This window comes from Pinus tabuliformis, chromosome 3_1, assembly GCF_031772625.1.
Source record: "Pinus tabuliformis cultivar Carrire ecotype Pingquan chromosome 3_1, CPIR1, whole genome shotgun sequence".
In the NCBI taxonomy this organism is placed as follows: Eukaryota; Viridiplantae; Streptophyta; class Pinopsida; order Pinales; family Pinaceae; genus Pinus; species Pinus tabuliformis.
This window is the reverse complement of record NC_142301.1, coordinates 127,755,955-127,775,600: the sequence shown is the minus strand read 5'-3', so window position 1 is coordinate 127,775,600 and position 19,646 is coordinate 127,755,955. Positions and strand designations below refer to the sequence as shown.

Here is a 19,646-nt window from a genome sequence, read left to right as displayed (position 1 = left end):
GTCGTTTCCCCACGCTCCCAAAAAACAGTGTATGCAGGGGGACGTGCCAGGGGGTCGTTTCCTTGTGCTAAAGGGTCGTTTCCAAAAAGGGGGTCATGGGGGGTCGAGGGGGGACGAGGGGGTTCGAGGGGCCCGATTTTTTTAAATAAAATTTTGTTTATAATTAAAATTTAACATTAGTTTTAATACTTTAGGGTTTCAATTCGTTTTTTTATAAATTTAATTCATTATTCGCCCTGGCCCCTCACTCCATTTGCAAGACGTTCCTAGTTGTTCTGCGGCAAAGAGGAATTGGTCCACATATAGCTTCATCCACTCTATCAAGAGGAACAAGCTTACCTCTAAAAGAGCGAAGAAGTTAGTTGTTGTGCACAGTGCCCTACGTCTTGAGCATAGGAAGACACCTAAGTATTTGAAGGAACCAGCAACACGATGGGATGTTGATCTAGAGGACATTGCACAGGTAGATATGGAGGAGAGACTTGATGAGAGACAGATGGGGTTGGTTGGTGTGCCACTTAGCATGTTTGAGAATGCTAGTGATTCATATTCAGATGGTGATATGGTTGATCCTGATTTATTCATGCAGCAGTTGGATGCAGAAACTAGCGGGGCATTACCTTGAGGCTTGAGCAAAATTATGCTCGTTTATCTTTTGATATGTTGATGTTCTTATGTTATTCTGACTCTATAAAATTTTGACTCTTGATGTATCAGACTTGACTTTTATAATTTTATGTCAATATTCACTGTTCAGTATTCAATGTTCATAGTAGGAAGTGGAACATCAATATGGTTTAAACTTTAATCATAATGTATGATGTATGATTATAAATTAGAATTTTAAATTTATATGATATTAGATAATGATATTCATATCAATGATCATGCTTTGCAGCTTTTCAATTCAAATCCAATTGTCATAGTGGACTTAGTTTATAAATTATATTTTATATTTATAAGTTTTTAAGACCTTGACGTCCCCCCATGTTTTTTAAAAATTGGTGAGGAGCTTTTGCATAGGCCGCTCCCGCGTATCCTCCCTCCCTCGCCCCCTCGTCCCGGAACCTTGGTGGAACATTGACTAAAACCCTCTCATTAACCCTTCGCTAACCCCTAAACCATATATATATAACCTTTCTCTTCTTTAACCATTGGTTACATATATTAACACATTCCCATCAGTGCTACTTTCCTTTATAACCCATTTACAAAGGAAATACTCACAATCTTACCTTTTTACCCGGGGCTTCACTTTATCGGATTACAAAGGAAAACCCGACCAAAACACATAGGCCGGACTTCAAACCTTATAAACCCGCATTCATGATTATCGTCAGGTCTGCAACTTTAGTTGCTCCACAGCGCTGCTTCGATCCCCGATTACTGATCGACCCGATCTCTGATCGACGCTATATCGGCCTATCGGTGATATCGCGATGTCGCTTTCCTCCGATCTCCGATCAACAACTCGCACGCAATCTTCCTCCGATGCTATTTTCCTTTATAACCATTTACAAAGGAAATATATGCAGACACACCTTTTTTGCCTTGGTACGGTCTCCGCACATATACCAAGGTTTACCTTTTCGTTGATCGCAATCGGGTCTCCTCCGCGGGTTTCGTTAACAAAATCGCTATCGCATTCGGTATGAGATTAACCTCCGAAACTCAAAACATATTAATTGCGCCATATAACTCCCTTCGGGTCCGCTTACTTTGCGTGTCACATTCTTCCCCCCCGTTGATCTCCTCCCGCAAGATCCAACGCTTCATGGTAGATTTCGGATCAACCACAAACACGGGGTTTAACCACTAGATAAAGCGGTTTCCCCTCTCACCTCTGCTGCTACGTGGCATGATATGTATGGGATTGGCACTCAACGCTCAATACCACTTATGGTTTCTTCGTCGCTCGAAATACCATTTCACTTATAAACCAACCTTTTAGCTAGTTACTTCCCACGCTCTTCTATCACGCGATGACCATTGATCTTTGAGATCTAATGGTTCATATGCACCAATACTTCACTTCTCTGCTCTTCCTTTTTACTTAGAATTTACGCTAATTCTTCAGTGTTTTCTCTGTGGTTTGGGTTTTTCTTTAGGGTTTCACTTTCCGCCTCTGCTGCTCAACTTCTCTAAGTTTAACTCCTCTGTGAATTCTCACTTCGCTACTTCTCTCTAGAGCTTCACTCTGTTTCTTCAATTGGATTCTAAAACCCGTGATGATTCCTCTGAATCATTCTCTCCCTCTGCGTGTTCTACAGAACTCTGTCTGCAACCCTGTTACAGAACCTACAAATTCATATGTAATTCATTCATAAAATACTCATTTCACACATTTACACAACTAGGAATAAACCTTTGTATACATAAGTATAAACAAATGATTACATTCGAGACTATGTGTCTCTCACAGGCCTGATCTTCAATTATCAATGGCCTCCTCCACTTTACTTTGCCCGTAGGCTTACATTTATACCAAAAAGGCTCTGTTGAACTAATTCTAGTTCAACTCCTAGATCTACTGAACTGACTCCTAAATCCTCTATGTCCACTTTTAACTTCAATTAATTCCTAAGAACTCTCTCTAGTTCCTCGAATCATGAAACTGCTTTAAGAGTTATAATTGACTTCTAACTCTTGTTATTATTAACCACTCATGTTCTCCTTTATTCGGGAGCATTTACAAAACATCTCATATTATCTAATTAATTCCTATTCTATGCACTCAAAAGCCTAAATATTACATTAATTCATCACTTAGGGAAACCAACTTCCTTAAAACACATGACCCCCTATGTCTACTAAAATACAATGATTTTCGTTGGTTTGAATGCTCTTGCATAAAAAATGATGACCTCGCACTAGCAGTAGCAAGTGATGCTGTGGAGCCCCTCCCACTACCGTCATCCTCAAAATCATAAGAAGATATCCCGAAAGATCTACCTGCACATTCAACCTTGTTTCTTTCTGCCTCTTCCTTCTTTCTGTCTTTTTCATCAATTGCTTCAAGAGCTTTTTGTATAAGCTCCGGACTAGAAACTATACAAAGCCCAACATCATGTCCAGGGAGTCTAGCCAGATGGTATTTCAATCGCGTAACCCCTCCTGTCATCCTAGTCCTGCACAATTTGCATAATAGATATGCTCGATTTTTCCCACCATCATGCTCCCCATACTCCCAAAATGGGTCCAAGGCTTTTGGCATATTTGTAGTGAGCTAATTCAAACCTAGGGCACCAAAAAAACATAAAATTGGAATTAATGATTAAAGTTACTCCACCCATACACAAAAAATAATAAGTAATAACCACCTCATTTTACAAAATAATTTTTTTGTTGCATTATTTTCAATGTGAATTCAATGAAAAATGACAATAAGATGGTGCATTTGAAAGTTAAAAAAGATATGGAGTTTGTTGTCCAAATATGGAGAAAACCATTGCATTGGCTCATGGGCATGAAAATCATAGAAAATGGAAAAAAAAATAAGCAAAATGTTGGTAGGCAAAGAGGCAAGCAAGAATAACCCTAAATCTATCAAAAAAATCATTAACATAGGGGTTTTTTAGAACATACCTATTAATGGAAGAAATGAAGATTGTTTCACTGTTCTTCAATCTTTGATCAACAAAAAATTCATAGTTAGTTGTGATAATGACTCTTCAATCTTCAATTCTTCCTTGACAACAACCACAACACTCTCCACTTCTTTCTCCAACACTCAGAAAACAAAAATGAGCAAAACAAAATTGATAATTCCCTTTTCTAGCCATGGTCCAGCTGGCCCGACGATATTCCATATCGTTGCGTGATCTTTTCGCGAGATATCGGCGATATCTTGGAAATATCACGATATTTTCGGGGAGCGAAAATATCGCGATATTTTATCGGTGATATTTTGGCTCCCCGAAAATATCATGATATTTCTGAATAATATCGGCGATATTATCAACACTGATCCTGACCTCATTCTAGTCTTGATTGCTCTGAGGTAATGCTTCTTGATATGCGAATATCCCTTTTCCGTATAATATAAGACAACTTTTCTAATAAAAACGATTATTTGCATTTATTCCATTCTTTGAATAAAGCATGTTCTTGTTTCTACTCACATTATTTCTTGTTGTTTCCTTGCCACAAAACATTATTATCATGGCCTAATTATTTTTTTACCATTTTAAAGTTCACAAACATTACATATTTTTCTTTTGAGTTGCACACTTTCTATATCTTAGTGGCTTCTCTCTCTGTATTGGACTTTATTGGATTATCAGGCAGATAAACTTCCAGGAATGAGTCTCTAAATGCATACTTCCTTTATATATATATATATATATATATATATATATATAAAATAGATGCATGTATATACACATCAGTGTAGATCCATCTTAGATGTTGATCAGTTAAGTAATGAGAGGGATAAAAAGAAATTGAGATACAAAGCTTTGGGTGCTTAAAAGATCCCAAGATAAGATGGATCTAAGTATTATATATATATATATATATATATTGAGAAACACAATGCTTATTCATCCCCGTTCGCTAATATCTGATTCTAAATTGTCCAATAACCATGTTTGGCTTCACCATAACTTCTGGGCATGATGCATATGATCTTGTTCTTTGTTGACAACATGATGATTATTAATCCCATTTGTTAATATATGTGACCCACATTTTTTTTCAAATGTCATGTATTAGCTGAGTGTTGAGCATGGTTAATACAAATCTCAATCACACTAGGCTGTTGAATGCACCTCACCACCACACAACTAGCATGGAACCATGTCAAATAATTAACAAAAAGTAATACTTAGTGCACATATCGTATTATTCTATGAAGGTTATTCGGGCATCCTTGCACTGAGCTTTATCTAGTGTGCTTGTATGGCTTATAATCTGCAGGTCCTTCTGGGCACTGGGGGACTGTGTTGCATGAGCTCCGTTGGTCCACATGGTTCATTGTATTAGGGTTCCCTTGCATGACATATGCATAGAGAAATGACCCACATTATTTTTTTAAGCATTTAAATTTATATTATTTATAATAATATATGATGATATATTTATGTCTCTGTATGTCTGAATGCTAGAACTGTGTCCGGGCATGCACATTCAAGTTTATTGTTGTGGATGAGCCTATGTTAGTATGACATGAGTTGAATTTACTTAATGCTATACATTACAGATTGTTTTTTTTCTAATTGTTTCCACATTAAATTTACAATATTGTTTTGGAAAAAATTCCTGGGCTTTACGTTCATATTTTATTCTTGATAATGACAGGCACTGGGTGTAGCAACCTTGTTGGCTGCCGGAGCTCTATTCATGTGGGCAAGAGAAGAAAAAATGAGTAGCAGGTACTGATTGTATGGTCCCTGAAATGTCTGCCCAGCTCTTTTAGGTTTTTGGATATGGAATTCATAATATTTTTGATACCTTTTAATGCTTGTTTGAATTGGATGTCCTGACAGGCGGGATCACCTTACTCCATCCAAAGACAAGTAAGTCTCAAAATTTTATTTTCAGTTGCATCAAAAACTTAATAGAGAACAACAAACTTAATTGTAACAAAAACGTGCAATTATACTTGAGAGAATATATCATGATTAAGTAAACAAAATTATGTCAAAAGTTCCATTTATGCAATTGAATAAAATTCAAATTCCTATATGTATCTCACTAACTACTAATTTAAAGTAAATTCTCAAACACACCTGTTTTTACTTTACATTCAAATGTCGAAAACATGGGTTCCAACTATTAGAGAAAATTTCAACCTAAAAATGCTTATGAAATTTTCATGTAATTTCCATGTTATTTCCAATCAAAATCCTTTAAATTAAAAAGAGGTACATGTAAATATTGTGGAGGGAAAAGAATAAAAACTATTTTTTTTAATTGCATTTTTTACTTATCTCCTTATAAGTTTACTCAAATTTCAAGTGTAAACACTCGTTGGATGTGGAATTAAATTCAACATCCAATGAGTGCCCATTATGCATACTTTTGAGAAGATCCACATTGATACAAATTGAAGATACATTAGAAAAAACGCGTTCAACATTTTTTTAAATGTATCTTCAAATTTTATCGATGTGAGTCTTCTCAAAAGTATGCATAATGAGTACTTGTTGGATGTGGAATTTAATTCTGCATCCAACGAGTGTCTACACCTGAAATTTGAGTAAACCTATAAAGAGATAACCCAAAAATACAATTAAAATAATAGTTTTCTTCTTTTCCTTCCAAAATTCATCTCTTAGTTTATTATTTTCCTTTAGGAAGCCACTTTTAGGCTGAAATTTCCTCTAATGCTTATTGTGACATTACTTATTTTTGAATGTGGTTGAGCTAGTCAACATTGGATTAAAACTCCTCTTGGGGAGAGCACCCTACCTCTTTGGTTGTGTATATATGTGCAAACTCTTCATTTGTAAGAATTCAAGTGACTCATTCGTCTGTTATAGAAGTAATTTAGCCGATAGACACCATAATTGTTGCTCTCTTTTGTGCTTGGGTCCTTCTCTCCTTAGCACACACTCTTTTGCTTGACTATTTTTCTCCTTTTACTTCACTCATGTTTAGTTATTATTGCAGAATTTGGGTTTAATTCTCTCTCTCACGTGCACACAAATTTCACTTGGTATCAAAGCAAGTGTGAACCATATTTTAGTAGTTGCTCTAAATACTTTTGGCTAGTGGCATCACTCAAAATTTCTCTGCGAGAACAAGACTAGTTTTTTCTTGGATTATGTCTCTTTTTAAGGTTTCTAAACTTAAACCTTCCTTTAAGGCCAATGCCTCTTTTCTAGGGTTTCCTAGGGTTCTTCCTAGTGTTTATAACTTTATGCCCTCCAAGGATAGCACCTTTTTCTAGTTTTAACTAGGGTTTTACCTCTTGGGTCTATAAAGGTGGAATTTTGTAGACCTCCATTCTTTCATTTGAAGGTTTCTCTTGATGTTGCTAGTAATCCTAATGGACTCAAAATGGATGTTTCTTCACATAAGTGCCAATTATCATATTTGGACAAAGCAATTCACTACCCCTTTTTGGGGCAAGGGTTTATGGATGTACCTAGCAAAACCCCTTTTGGTTGCTACTAATGACAACTATAATTGAAAATGTCTAAATAAGGACAAATATCTAGGGCTAATCAACCTATATGTAGAGCCAGATATATTTCTTCATAGCAACGAAAACAAAGGTATGAAGGATATGGTTCTTCATAACAAGGAAAACAAAGGTATGAAGGAATTTAGGAACACCTTCAAATCTCTTTTTGGCATAGTGAATAGCAATTAGGTCAACAAACTTGAGACTAAACTTTCTATCTCAAGATAGATTACTTTGATAGAATTGAGGAGTATATGGAAAGGTTTAAGAACATGAAGGATGACATCATTATCTTAGGAAGGAAGGAAAAAGCTAATTCAAGATATGTAAGGTATTTTTATGAATAATATTTCTCTACATGATCCGAATAAGATCATTATATTGTTTTTCATCCATATCGATGCTCTCAGAGTGGAAAAAGTGGAGGAATTAGCTCACGAGACCGTTTTTACCGGTGGGACCCAGTTTGGCAAAATAGGGTCTGAAACCTTCCAGGAGCATTTTGAGGCATCAAATGACGTTTTTTGGGGGTAAAACTTTGCTGCTTCAACTTTGCACCTTTTCATGTAATTCTACACACAGAAACCTTTCCAACAACGCAAGAATTGCGTCAATCAGAGTCCATATGCAAAAGTTATGCAACTCAGAAGCTGACCTTCTTGTTTTCACCACCATAATTCGAGAGGATGCCACATCAACCCCCATTATCCATGGAAAAGGGGCTAGCCACGTGATTATGATGTAGAAGAATCTAGAAGAGTTAATATTCTAACTTTAGTTAAGAGTTGAGGTAGTCAAACCTAACCATTAGTAGGCTATCTGGCTATGTTATTACCGGGCCACTAGGAGGAAAAGGGATTCCATTATTTCGAGTGCATTTATTCCATAGTTGAGAAAAAATAGCCAAGAGGGATAGGAGGTAGAGCACACATAAAGGATTTGTGCATTATAACAAACCACGGGCCACAAACCATACTTCTTTGTACCTACAACCATATTTCCATTCAGAGAAAGAGAGCGGAGCGACCTCACCTTCCAGCTGGTTTTTCTCCCGAAAGGGTTTCTTAGAGCATAACTTGTGTCAAATGTGTGTGTGAGCTTTTATTTTGTCGTTCTCTATTTTCTGCATAATTTTCATTCTCATGCATGCATTATTAACAATAAATCTACAGATCCAGATATCAAATAAAACTATAATAGTGTATAATTTCTATTTTAAATATAATATTATCAGATATATTGTGACGAACTGTCCAGTGGAATATCCACAATAGTTTACGGATCACTATAATTCAAATATTTTGCTATCATATTTTATAGTATCCTTGTTTCTATTAAGGTTTACATAGCTCCTTCTCATGAGAAGGTTTTTGCTAATCTTATCTAACACCAAGTCAATTTAAGGAATATGGGTGAATTACCCCCCGAGGTTAATCCCATCCAAAGTCTATCTCAATCCCTTCTATGCATGAGTTTGAATGGGGTAAGAAGAAAATTCAAAATCCTCCAAAGAAAAGAAACTCATATGTAACTTGTTGAAGAATCTTGGGCAATTAGGTGTAGTGTGATTCTTCACTACTTTGATAACAATTTGTGAAGCACTTTTACAATTATCTTAGCTTGATCTTCTTCTTATTATTAGTGTGTATGTTTCATCAAACTGCTACCAAAAACATAAAGACAAGAACACAAATGTTGGCTCTCTTGCCAGGGCCAAAACCTCTCTCTCTTAGAGAGGAAAACCCTTCGGTAAGTTTCTCTTATTGAAGTTTCTTATTGATAAATTCCAAACCCTAGACCCTTGACAAGAATATCCTCCAAGCACAAGTCAAGACCTTCCTTATTCCAATACTTTGTTTTCCCATCACTTCCTTCTTCTTCTGACACTTCGTTCCCCGACACTTTGTCCTCCTACTTCTTTCGGGAAAAAGTGATAGACCTTGTTATGCTTAGTTCTAGAAGAGATATTTCTCCTTGATCCTTAGTGAAATCTTTCACATAATATGATGCCTTCTCTTAACCAACCGAGCTCCTTCTTGATGTGAAGTTGCAGACTTGATGTGACAACACTTCAGCCCTAGCTTTTCACACGTGTGGGAGGTTTCCCTTAGGTTTTGACCCTTTTCTTCTTCGCTATAGTGGGAGGCCTTATAGGCCTTAGTTTCTAGCCCAAACAATGAGAGATGAGCAACTTTGATGTTGCTGCTGTAGTGACTGCAGACAACCCTCCTTTTCCTCGCACGTGTGACTGCAATTCACCCTAAAACAGTCCTTTAGACTTCGGTTATGTCTCCTCCTTCTTCGTTGCACTAGAGGCTCCTTTAAACTCGACTTTTCCACCTTTTATTTGACTTCACTTGCTCGCTGATTTCAGAGGTGATTATGATGTCGTTGGAGGAGTGGACAGCCTCTATATATAGAGGACTGTCCCTCCCTTAGGCCGACTTGAGGACAGTGGGACAACTTGACTTCCTTTGCATCATTTTACTCTTTTGATGATGTCGTTGCAAGGAGGAGACTTTGACTTTGCTTGGAGGTATTCCTTTTGACTCTAATACAATTATTTACATGGTGTAACATACCCTTAAGGGTCTTCAACATTTTCTTTTGACTATTTGACTCACCTATAGCACTTTAACATGTGCTAGACCTATTTCAATGAGCAAGAAACTCATTGACATATATTATAAAAATAATATTTCTTTTCTTGAATAAATACAAATATCATAAATACATTTATGAAAACCAAACCTAGTTACATTTCCTTCAACATAACTATTGTCACATTATTATTTTCCAATGCCCCATATACTATGAGATCAGAGAGAGATATTGCTATTTATTCTAAGACATTGGGAGCTCCTTTTCTACCTTTTACCACTATCTTATATAGAGATGCTTTCCCAGTATTTTAAAAAACGACCAAGCTACCTCCCACTCGGCCGAGCCAGACCGAGCCAATGCCTGGCTGGGTCGTCTCGATGGCCGAAATGGAATGGTTGGTCGTGTTGTTACCGAGCTGGCCGAGCCAGTCATCGACTCGGCCGGCTTGGTAACAACTCAGCCTACTCGGTAACAACTCGGTCAGCTCGGTAACAACTTGATCGACTTGGCTCTTTGAAAAAGATCCCGAAGCACATTTGTCAGATGTTGTTCTGCCTCCTACATATCAACGTTTGGGTTGTTGTTTATTGCATATTTATAGCCCTAAAGTAATCTATCACTGTAAGAAAGTTTTGAAAATTACAGGGCTGAAGTATGGTTATCCTAGTGGCATGAATTAGAAAACTGAAACAATGCATTGAGCCATACAATGTTTTTAAAAAGGCAAATGTTCTGGCAATGGACTAATAGATACATATTTACCTCTGATTGTTATGGAGCTTGACAATAATTAAATCAAGGGTTTTGAGACTTCATTAGGGGCAAATTTCTTGAAATCATCTCCAACAGTCTAGGTAGAAGCATGAGACAGGCCATCTTGTAGCAAAGGCACAAATTTGAAGACATCTGTTGATCAGTTCATTGGCTTACCATTTGGGAAGCTATGATTGGTTGCAGAGAATTGGTATTATTTTTGTTGTTGTCTAGTGATTGTCCTTGGGTTGAGGCAGAAAAGAATCCTAACAATGGTGGCTAAGTATGAACTTTGTATTAGACAGTGCACTGGGTGCCATTTTGATATAATGGATATATTCATGAGCCTACTTTGATCATATGTTGTCTTCTCTCTATATTCTAAAGCTTTGTGTTTGGAAACATGAATGAAAATATTTAAAATTATGTTATATATATATATATATAGATATATTTAATTTATTTTTTACAACGACTGAGTCATTGAAATCAAACCGGTCGAGTCGATACCGAGTCGGAGCTGACCCTCAACCGTTTTCGAACCGGAGTCGAAGTTTTAAAACATTGTGCTTTCCCTCCTCACAAGGGAAGCTTTTGGAAATAGATCTTGACCCATATTATCCTAACTTGAGGTTTTTAGGATGATCAACTACATTTCATGGGTGTCTCATTGGATTGGGACAAGAGGAGTTAGATACTCATGAGACTTCAAATTCTAGATCTGTGTGACCTCACATTACCTCTCGACCGCACCATGGGGAGTCAATTAACCTCATTAGGAGTTGCCACTTGAGGACATAGAGCCTACACCGTCACCCTAGCAGACATACTAGTTCTAGATGTCTATAGAGTCAATTGACACTTGACCTCACATTACATCTTGATTGCGCCATGGTGAATTAATTAACCTTGTTGAGATCCATTAGGAGTTGTCACTTCTAGACATAGAGTCTACATCACCATCCTAGCAGACATACTAGTTCTAGATGTCTATAGAGTCAATTGACATCTCCACCCCCCTTCCATCTGCCAGCCACTTTGGTTCATTTGGGAAACTAGGTTTATATCAAATATTTATTCCCCGTGACCTTGAATATTAGGAGAACTAGATTTCATAACTCTTGCTCTCCCCTGAGGATAATACAACTAATCCCTCTCAATCTTGACCTCTCATCGGAAAAAGGATATCGTCTACTAGTGCATTGGCCCCTTCATAGTTTTTGATAGCTTTGATGAGGAGCTCATATTGCGGTTTGCCCACATGTCCTAGACAACTAGATCTAGTGCCATCATCAAATCTAGTTCTAGTTGTGTCAATCCTTGACATCCTACCCTTTTCTTTTGGATTGAGACTCTGCTTGTACCTTCTTCTTTATATCATCTCTTGGCTAGATATGTAGCTTTCTTAGACTTTTAGATAGACATTTAGTTCTTTGTATTTTCTACTTTCATTATTTATCTAGGAGTTTATTTTTCACTCCCACATTGTATTTACACTGGATTTAGTCTTTTAGTCCCTATTGACCTACTTTTATGGTTATTTGCTAGACATTGATAAAATGATCTTATTTTTTATCATTGTTGTTAAGAAACTTACATGCAGAGCACATTACAAACTCCCTCAAGTCACAAGCTAATATCCCTTGTTGCACTGAGAGGTGCTCCACAACCAGGTATGGGGAGATGTCGTAGTGGTGAATTAGTTGAAGTGTTAGATCAAATAATAATAATAATAATTATAATGCCTGCTTAATTAAAAAAGTAATAAAAATAATAAATCGATTCAATTGAATCTGTGATATTGTAATTTTGTTTTTATTAATAAGATTACAAACAATTTTTTCTATAAAAAATCATAATGTACATATCATATTAAAATAAATTTAAATAATAATGATTCATATTAGCAACCATGATATTTCATAGCATATAATTAATAAACATATAATTAGAAATAAGAATATTTCTATATATAGATATGTGACATATGTATAAACTATAAATAGTAGCTATAAATTAAGATCCATTTTACCATATAAATTAAAACAATAATCCATATTCATAACCATTCATATTTCAGAACTTCATATTTAAATTTAATTAATAAGTTCACACACAAATATATATATATATATATATATATATAGTGCAACCATATAAATTAAATGGCTGGTAAACGCCCATAAACATCAATCCATGATAGACATAAAAAAACTTACCTCATGATACATCTCATATTGCCAAGATTAAAAAAACATAGAAATTAATTAAATTATAGCTTTATTTAAATTATTGTTGTTGTTATTAATTATAAAATAATTAATATGTGAGTTAAACATATATATATATATATATATCACCCAACTAACCACTTTACCTCACAAACCTTTGTTAGAATAGAGAGCAACACTTTAATTATGCTTCCGTCTTGCCCATTCACCTTTCGATAATAGGGGTTTCCCTTGTGGTGTATGATTTGGAAGATACTCATCAAGATGATGTTCGTCCTAGTTGTGAAGTAGGTAACATGGTCAGAGATGATCTGTATTGGGAATTTAAGCTTGCAAATCATGTTTTTTATTTTGAGGCTCTGCATATTTGATAAAGAGATCAGTGGCCATAATTATGTATAGGAATCACTTATTCTTTGTGGACATTGTTGCTACACAGAATAGAAGGCTTAGTAAATGGGCTAAAGCTAGAGGGCACAACAATAATTTGGGACAAAGGTTCACTATCACCACAACCTATGTCCCCTTCTCTTCTTGGTTTTTCACCGATGAGAGGAGTCCCAGTATCCCTCACTTGTGATTAATATGTCTATACTAGGGTTCCAAGTGAGGCGAGGAAGGCTCATTCAATGGAAAGGCTCAATTGAAGTTCGAGCTTTGGGAGAAGTTAGAATGGCTTTCCACGAAAAACCCCTTGGAAGAAAGACAATATTTGACCTAGGGTTGAGGTATGTGTCAGGATTCAATGCTGTCAAGAGAAAAGGCTTTGAATGATACACTACTTAAATTACAAACCTTCAAGGAATCTCTTAGTTGAAGGGTTAGCTTCTAACGTTCTCACTTGGTATGATAGCTAGGGCATCAGTTTATTTGAAATTCCATCGTCGGAATTCGTTCAAAACTAAAGGATGCCTAGAGAGGCATGTTGTCGCACAAGTTGTCACGACAACGCTCAGACCGGGGGCTGTCACCCTGATCCCCGATCTCTCCGTTTAAGCCTGTCTCCCGCGGCTAAGGGGGGTAGACCCTATGAGGTGATGAAGACCCACTGTCGACCAGTTGGGTTGGGAGACACGAAGAAACAAGCACTAGATTGATTTTGCTGAATTAATAGACCAGTGCCTTGTGGGTTTGATGTTTAAACGATTGTTTACTAGATGTTGCAGAGATGTAAACCATGTATAGCAATCATTTATCATTAAATAACTTGAACGATGCAAGATATCCAATAAAACCACAAAGTTCTTATAATGATTAAAGTTTCAATAACGATATCCAGCGACTAAATATTTCGAAAGATAAATGCTTTGAACAACCATGCAAATTATGAACATTAACCAGATATCATAGTCATGTAGCGAATCTTCCAAATGATCAAAATGATCAAAAGAGTTTGAATCTCAGCAAGAAAAAATAAAACATGATAAGTCGTCAAACTGAATCTGGCAAAAATCTCCCACAATATTTTTATACTTTTCAAATTACGGCAAGAAATTAAAAAAAATAAAACTAAATAAAAAACTAAGACTACACTTTAAAAGAAAAGATTTTTTTTTTTTTTTTTTTTTGTGATTTTAAATTTTTTATGATTTTTTATGATTTAAAAGAAATTTAAACTACCTAAATTAAAATATAAATATTAAACTAAAATTTGAACAAAACCTAAATCTAAAATTTAATAAACAAAACCTAAAATAAAATCTAATATAACCTAGTCTAAAGAAAATAATAAAAAAAAAATGAAAATCTAATACAAATCAAAAATACAACGATATCGAATTTCTTTTCTCTTTTTTTTTTTTTTTTAAATTTTGTAAAAGGAGAACAAATCGTAGAAAGGACTTATGCTATTCAAATAAAAGAATGAATTAAAAACTGAAACCACGTTAAAAATTTCTGCTCACGTTGAAAATCAAAATGATGCTACAACATGAAAAAAATACGCCTTTCAAACGAATCGGATTTTACCTGGCATTTGATGGAGAGAAATAGTTCACGTGAAAGGTTCTCAACCTATGCTTCTCTTACCTGTTGATCACACGCAGTCATGCCCATGCACATATCAGAAAAATGAAAATCGATACCTGAGATCATCGCACGTCAACTGCGTGAAGAAAACGTCTGCGTGATGGGATGAGCTCGACGGCGGACTAAGAAAAACCCTGAACGTTTGCAGGTCTACGCAAGTTTTCTCAGTGGCAGCCACACGCAGGAAGAAAACCGATTTGCTGAAGTGATGAACGGATCTGCCTGTGGTTTGCAGGTCGGAGGCTTAACACATACATGCACTAAAACAAATTTCACAGTTTTGCAAGCGATGATGAAGAGATAGATGCAGCGAATCAATTCTGGGTGTATTGATTCGGATTTGTCATTCAACGCAGAAATTTGAGACAGGCCTGTGTGAGAAAGAGACACGCTCTTGCTGTCGGCGGCCCAATTTTTTTTTTTGAATTTCTTGTAGTGCAGGTCGATGAAGCTTGATTAGCACCAAGGGAAAGAAAATGATTGTGAGAGAAACGTTGGTTCTGACACACACTTCTCAGCAGAGGTTGAAAACAAAATGGCGGCTTGAACGGTGATGGGTAGAGCAGCAGATATGGAGAGAGATGCATGAGGGCTGCTGCGGATATATGATGCAGCCTTAGACCACGATTGTGGAGAGAAAAAGACAGCAGTGGAACTGAGACCTGCAAACAAAAAAAAACCTGCAAAATTTGGAACCCCAGATCTGAAAACACTTGATGTTTGGAACCCTTGGACAGCAAAACGGCGCAGATAAACCTTGGAAATCTTCAGAAACCTTGCAACCTGGAATGAAAAATCACCCGAAAATGATATGTGCATAAAATAAAAACTGAAAAACCCTAAACCCAGCAAAAATTTACAGTATTTACAAATTGAAAGCTTTTCAGAAGCCAGATTTATTAATAATCACAGTAATATTATCAGAATTTAATTTTAATATAAAATGCTTCAGAAAACCCTGCATGCATTCATAAAAAATATTTCGAATGATAAGCCCGGGATTAAGAACTAGCTGGGCTCTTTCAGAAAACACAACCCGGGAGTTGGCTGGTTCAGCCGAGAACTTCCCCTAACGCCCGGTAATCTGAAAAAAGGATTCCCTGCACAGCTTAAAATCAACCATCAACATAGAAGGAGAAAACAATAGTGAAACCCCGATCAAATGGAGATACCTGCCAATATATTTCAGAATCTAGACTATCATTCAAACCCCAAAGATCAGACAAGATACCTGTGCCTAGATTAATCTTCATTAAGCTATCATTAATGGCTGAAAATAGAATTATGCAGAACAAATAGAACAATCTTACAGCATTTTCAGAAGAGTAACACCAGCAAGATTTTTAACCCCAAAGTCTTCTTTATTGCACAAAAATGACTACAAGAGAGCTTTCTTTAGCACCAGACTCTCAGATCCAATCTCTTCTCAAATGACCCCTAGCACCCTATTTAAAGGAAAAATTCCCAACGGCTAGTTCGAGTGATCCACGTCAAAATGATCTCGACCGTCGATGAGGATCAAAACATCTCTTAATCTCATCCGTCGAATTTTTTTATGCATTAAAAATTGAAATTCTGCATTTATTTACTCAAAAATATTATTATTTTATTATTTTTAAGTTTTTTCTTTATTTTATTATTTTTGTTTAAATATTTATTTATTTAATTTTATTATTTTATATTTTTTTAAAATTTTTATTTTTCAGTTATTTTTTAATTTTTAATTTATTTTTAAATGGATCCTCGAACTTAGCCTTTGGAAAAATCACCTAGGATCTAGGACTTAGGACTTATGAGGGGATTAAAACATTTTGTAACCCTCAAGACACTTTACATCATGACTTTTACAACTTTACATCTCAAGGGGGAGAACCCATTTGACATAGACCCTCATAAACCACCCAGTTCTGCGACACAACTATAATCTAGCAGATTAACACACTAGGATTCTCCTAAGATTCTAATGACAAAATCCATTCCGGCTTTGGGGTTAGGCTGAAGGAAAACTCTGCCGATCATAGATCGGTGAGACAAAAAACCTTCCGGAACGTAGATTATCACTAGGAAAGTAGGTCCACCTAGGCAATTTACATACATGACTCATATCTGCTAAGATTATTTACAATTCACACATGCAAACTGGGTTTACAACATAATATGATCAAGTTGTCGATGACTGTCGAATGGCACGGACATGTCGATCAAGCGCTACCCTTCTTGCAAAGAAAAGGGGGTGTACTGCTATGGGTAGTTGACCGGTAGTGGTCAATAAGGCATAAATGAAGAAATGTGCTTGGATGAAATCTGAAAATTGCTCTTCCCTAAAATTTCATACCAAGCCCTAGAAAACCTCCTTATCCTTAAAGGGACGAAGAAAGAGAGAGAAAGAGGTAAGGAACGAATGATTTTTCAAATCACCAAGGATCCTAGACCCAATGCATGCCTATTGGGAGAAATGAAGTCAAGGCAAACCATGGAATGATACTTATGCTCTTCAAGGAGACCTAATAGATGTTTCACTGCCCTAGATGCAACAACAACAAAATAATTTCTAGACTTTTATAATTCATTGACAATTTTATGGAGTTTGAAATATGAAAATTCAATCAATCCTCTAGGAACATTCATTCATTCATTGTCCAATGAGTAACACATGCAAAATCTTCAATAGTTCAATGCTTCCAATAATTCACATTAATTAGGGCACATTATTCACCATAAAAGAGTATTCCATTCATTAGACATTTATGAAAGACAAAATATAAGTTGCACCTACAAGACAAAGAAGAATATATCCATCCATAAATTGCCCAAAAGAAGCTCCAATAATGCTAGCGAAAATATCCAAACATCATAATTCATCTAGAAACATCCAAATTTCATCCTCTACTACAGGTCCAAATTCTCCTTTAGAGAGAGATCCAAATCCAAGTGATGATGAAATACAAATGAGGCTCTCCTTTATTTATATGAGCCTTTACAAGTTCGAATTAGCCTAATTTGCCTAATTAAGCCCCGAATAATATTTTAATGTGAAAATAACATGTCTCTGGTGACAAGCCCACCAAATAGCTACTAAAGTGAATGATAAGCCATACCAAGAGGGATGAAATAGTGGAAAATGGAATAAGAAGGGTCATTGGAAGGCCACAATGAGTCCTCTATGTTCTATGATGAAGAGGAGGGCTCCATAAATGACGATCAAGTTGGGGGCCCCTTGATTTCCAAGAAAAACATCAAGGGGTGCTCCAAGTGGCTGTGGGGCACACTCAATGGTCTCATGGCCTCCAATGGCTCAATAACGAGTTGATGCTCCATCAATGAGGGCTAGAATATGGTACATTTCCTCCCGTGTCTCTTCGGATGAGACAAAACCTTATCTGGGCCTTGGATCAACTGCCAAGTGTCAGGTGCAAATATGTGGCCAACTGGGAACGTGGTCCAAGCGCATCATCATCTGTGTATGGTTGGAGAACGAACAAGCAATGTGTGGTGTTGAGGAAGCCCATGGTGTGGCAATCAATGCTTTGCTGTGGTGGAGGCCCATGGCTCTCAGCGCTCACCCTACAAGTGCCATTATGACCCTCTAGAGGGCTTGAATCCCATATAAGGAGGCCAAGTCCAAGATGAAAACCCACCTGCAATCTATATAAGATCTAATGCGTCTCCTCACCTTCTAGTATAATTAATCATTAGTGCAATTGAGTAAATAAGCTTGCTAATCAAAGGCAAAAGTGGGCACTTCATAGTGGCATGCCCTTCCAAATGAGCTTTAAAATGTACAGGTGTTACCTTGCTTGGCAAGAGAGGTTAATGAAGGACCCTATTAGGTGGTTTCAACTTATAAGGGAGTGACAGGTCCATGGTAAATCCATCAAGTGGCAAGAGTCACGTGAAATAATGTTGGAACGAAATGGGGGCAAGAGGGAAGGCTCCAAGCTGCATGCCATGGTACAAGGGTAGCTATAATGAAGGAAACCCACACATTGGGTATATGAATGTAGGAGGGAGCAATCGTGGTACATGAGTTATCCCGGTCTTTTTTTTTTCACCCTTCTTCATATGCCTTTTTCCTTTTATTGATTTTTCTTGATTTTAATGCTTGGTGCTCAAGGGTATGAGAGCATGATGCATAAGATGTAGCAATGAATACCCCCTTAAGGTGGGGAATTTCATTGCCCACCAGGTGTTGGAAGAATCATGGGTTCCTTAATGATGCAGGGGGCACTCATAGGGGCCCTAGGAACTAGGGTGATGGCCATAATTATAAGGGGTAGAGCTCATGTTTAGCTTTTGGTTGTTACCCACCACTAGTGGGTGACACCCATAGGAGAAATTTTTCTCCCAGATTTGTCTTAAGTTGGCATCCAACAGTCCTTTGCAGCCACCAGATAGCTTGATGTGCCACCATTCTCTGCCACCTAAGCTGGCCATTATGTGCCCTCGCCCATTTGTTATGATTGTATGTTTGAAGGTGGGCGTTCGAACCTCAAAGGTATGGTTTTTCATTATGTAATTGGGTATTTTTGTTTACTTATCATGGACACATCTGGACATGGATTGGGGGGGATTCGATGGAAAGAATGGACTTGGTCTGTACTCTTGTATCCTTGTCTTCTGGGATCTCCTTTATTGGCTACTAGCTTTAGTTGTGGCACTATATGGGGAACCCTGATTTTGGTTGCGTGGTCCTGCTTCCTGATGCCACATACATCACTCCCCTTCACTCATTTTAAACCCATTTCACATATTTCCCATTTGGGTCCACATTTGTCCATTGGATCCATAGGGAGTTAGCCTCCCCCCCCCCTTGTCCACACTTTGGGTTGGGCCTGGAACGATGCCCCAGAAGTTGATGCAGCTAGAAAGAAAGTTAAAAGCATAATTTGTCACTTACAACA

At 36.9% G+C, this 19,646-nt stretch overlaps 1 protein-coding gene across 9 annotated transcripts in view; it reads left to right on the top strand.

Moving 5' to 3' along the window:
* LOC149186094 (uncharacterized) overlaps nucleotides 1-19,646 on the top strand; it is a 207,288-nt gene that overhangs the window by 54,044 nt on the left and 133,598 nt on the right. For all 9 annotated transcript variants that reach the window (XM_089410893.1, XM_089410896.1, XM_089410891.1 and 6 more), the window contains 2 exons: nucleotides 5,299-5,372; nucleotides 5,487-5,516. In XM_089410893.1, coding sequence (XP_089267019.1) covers nucleotides 5,299-5,372; nucleotides 5,487-5,516 — 104 coding nt within the window. The remainder of the gene's footprint in view (nucleotides 1-5,298; nucleotides 5,373-5,486; nucleotides 5,517-19,646) is intronic.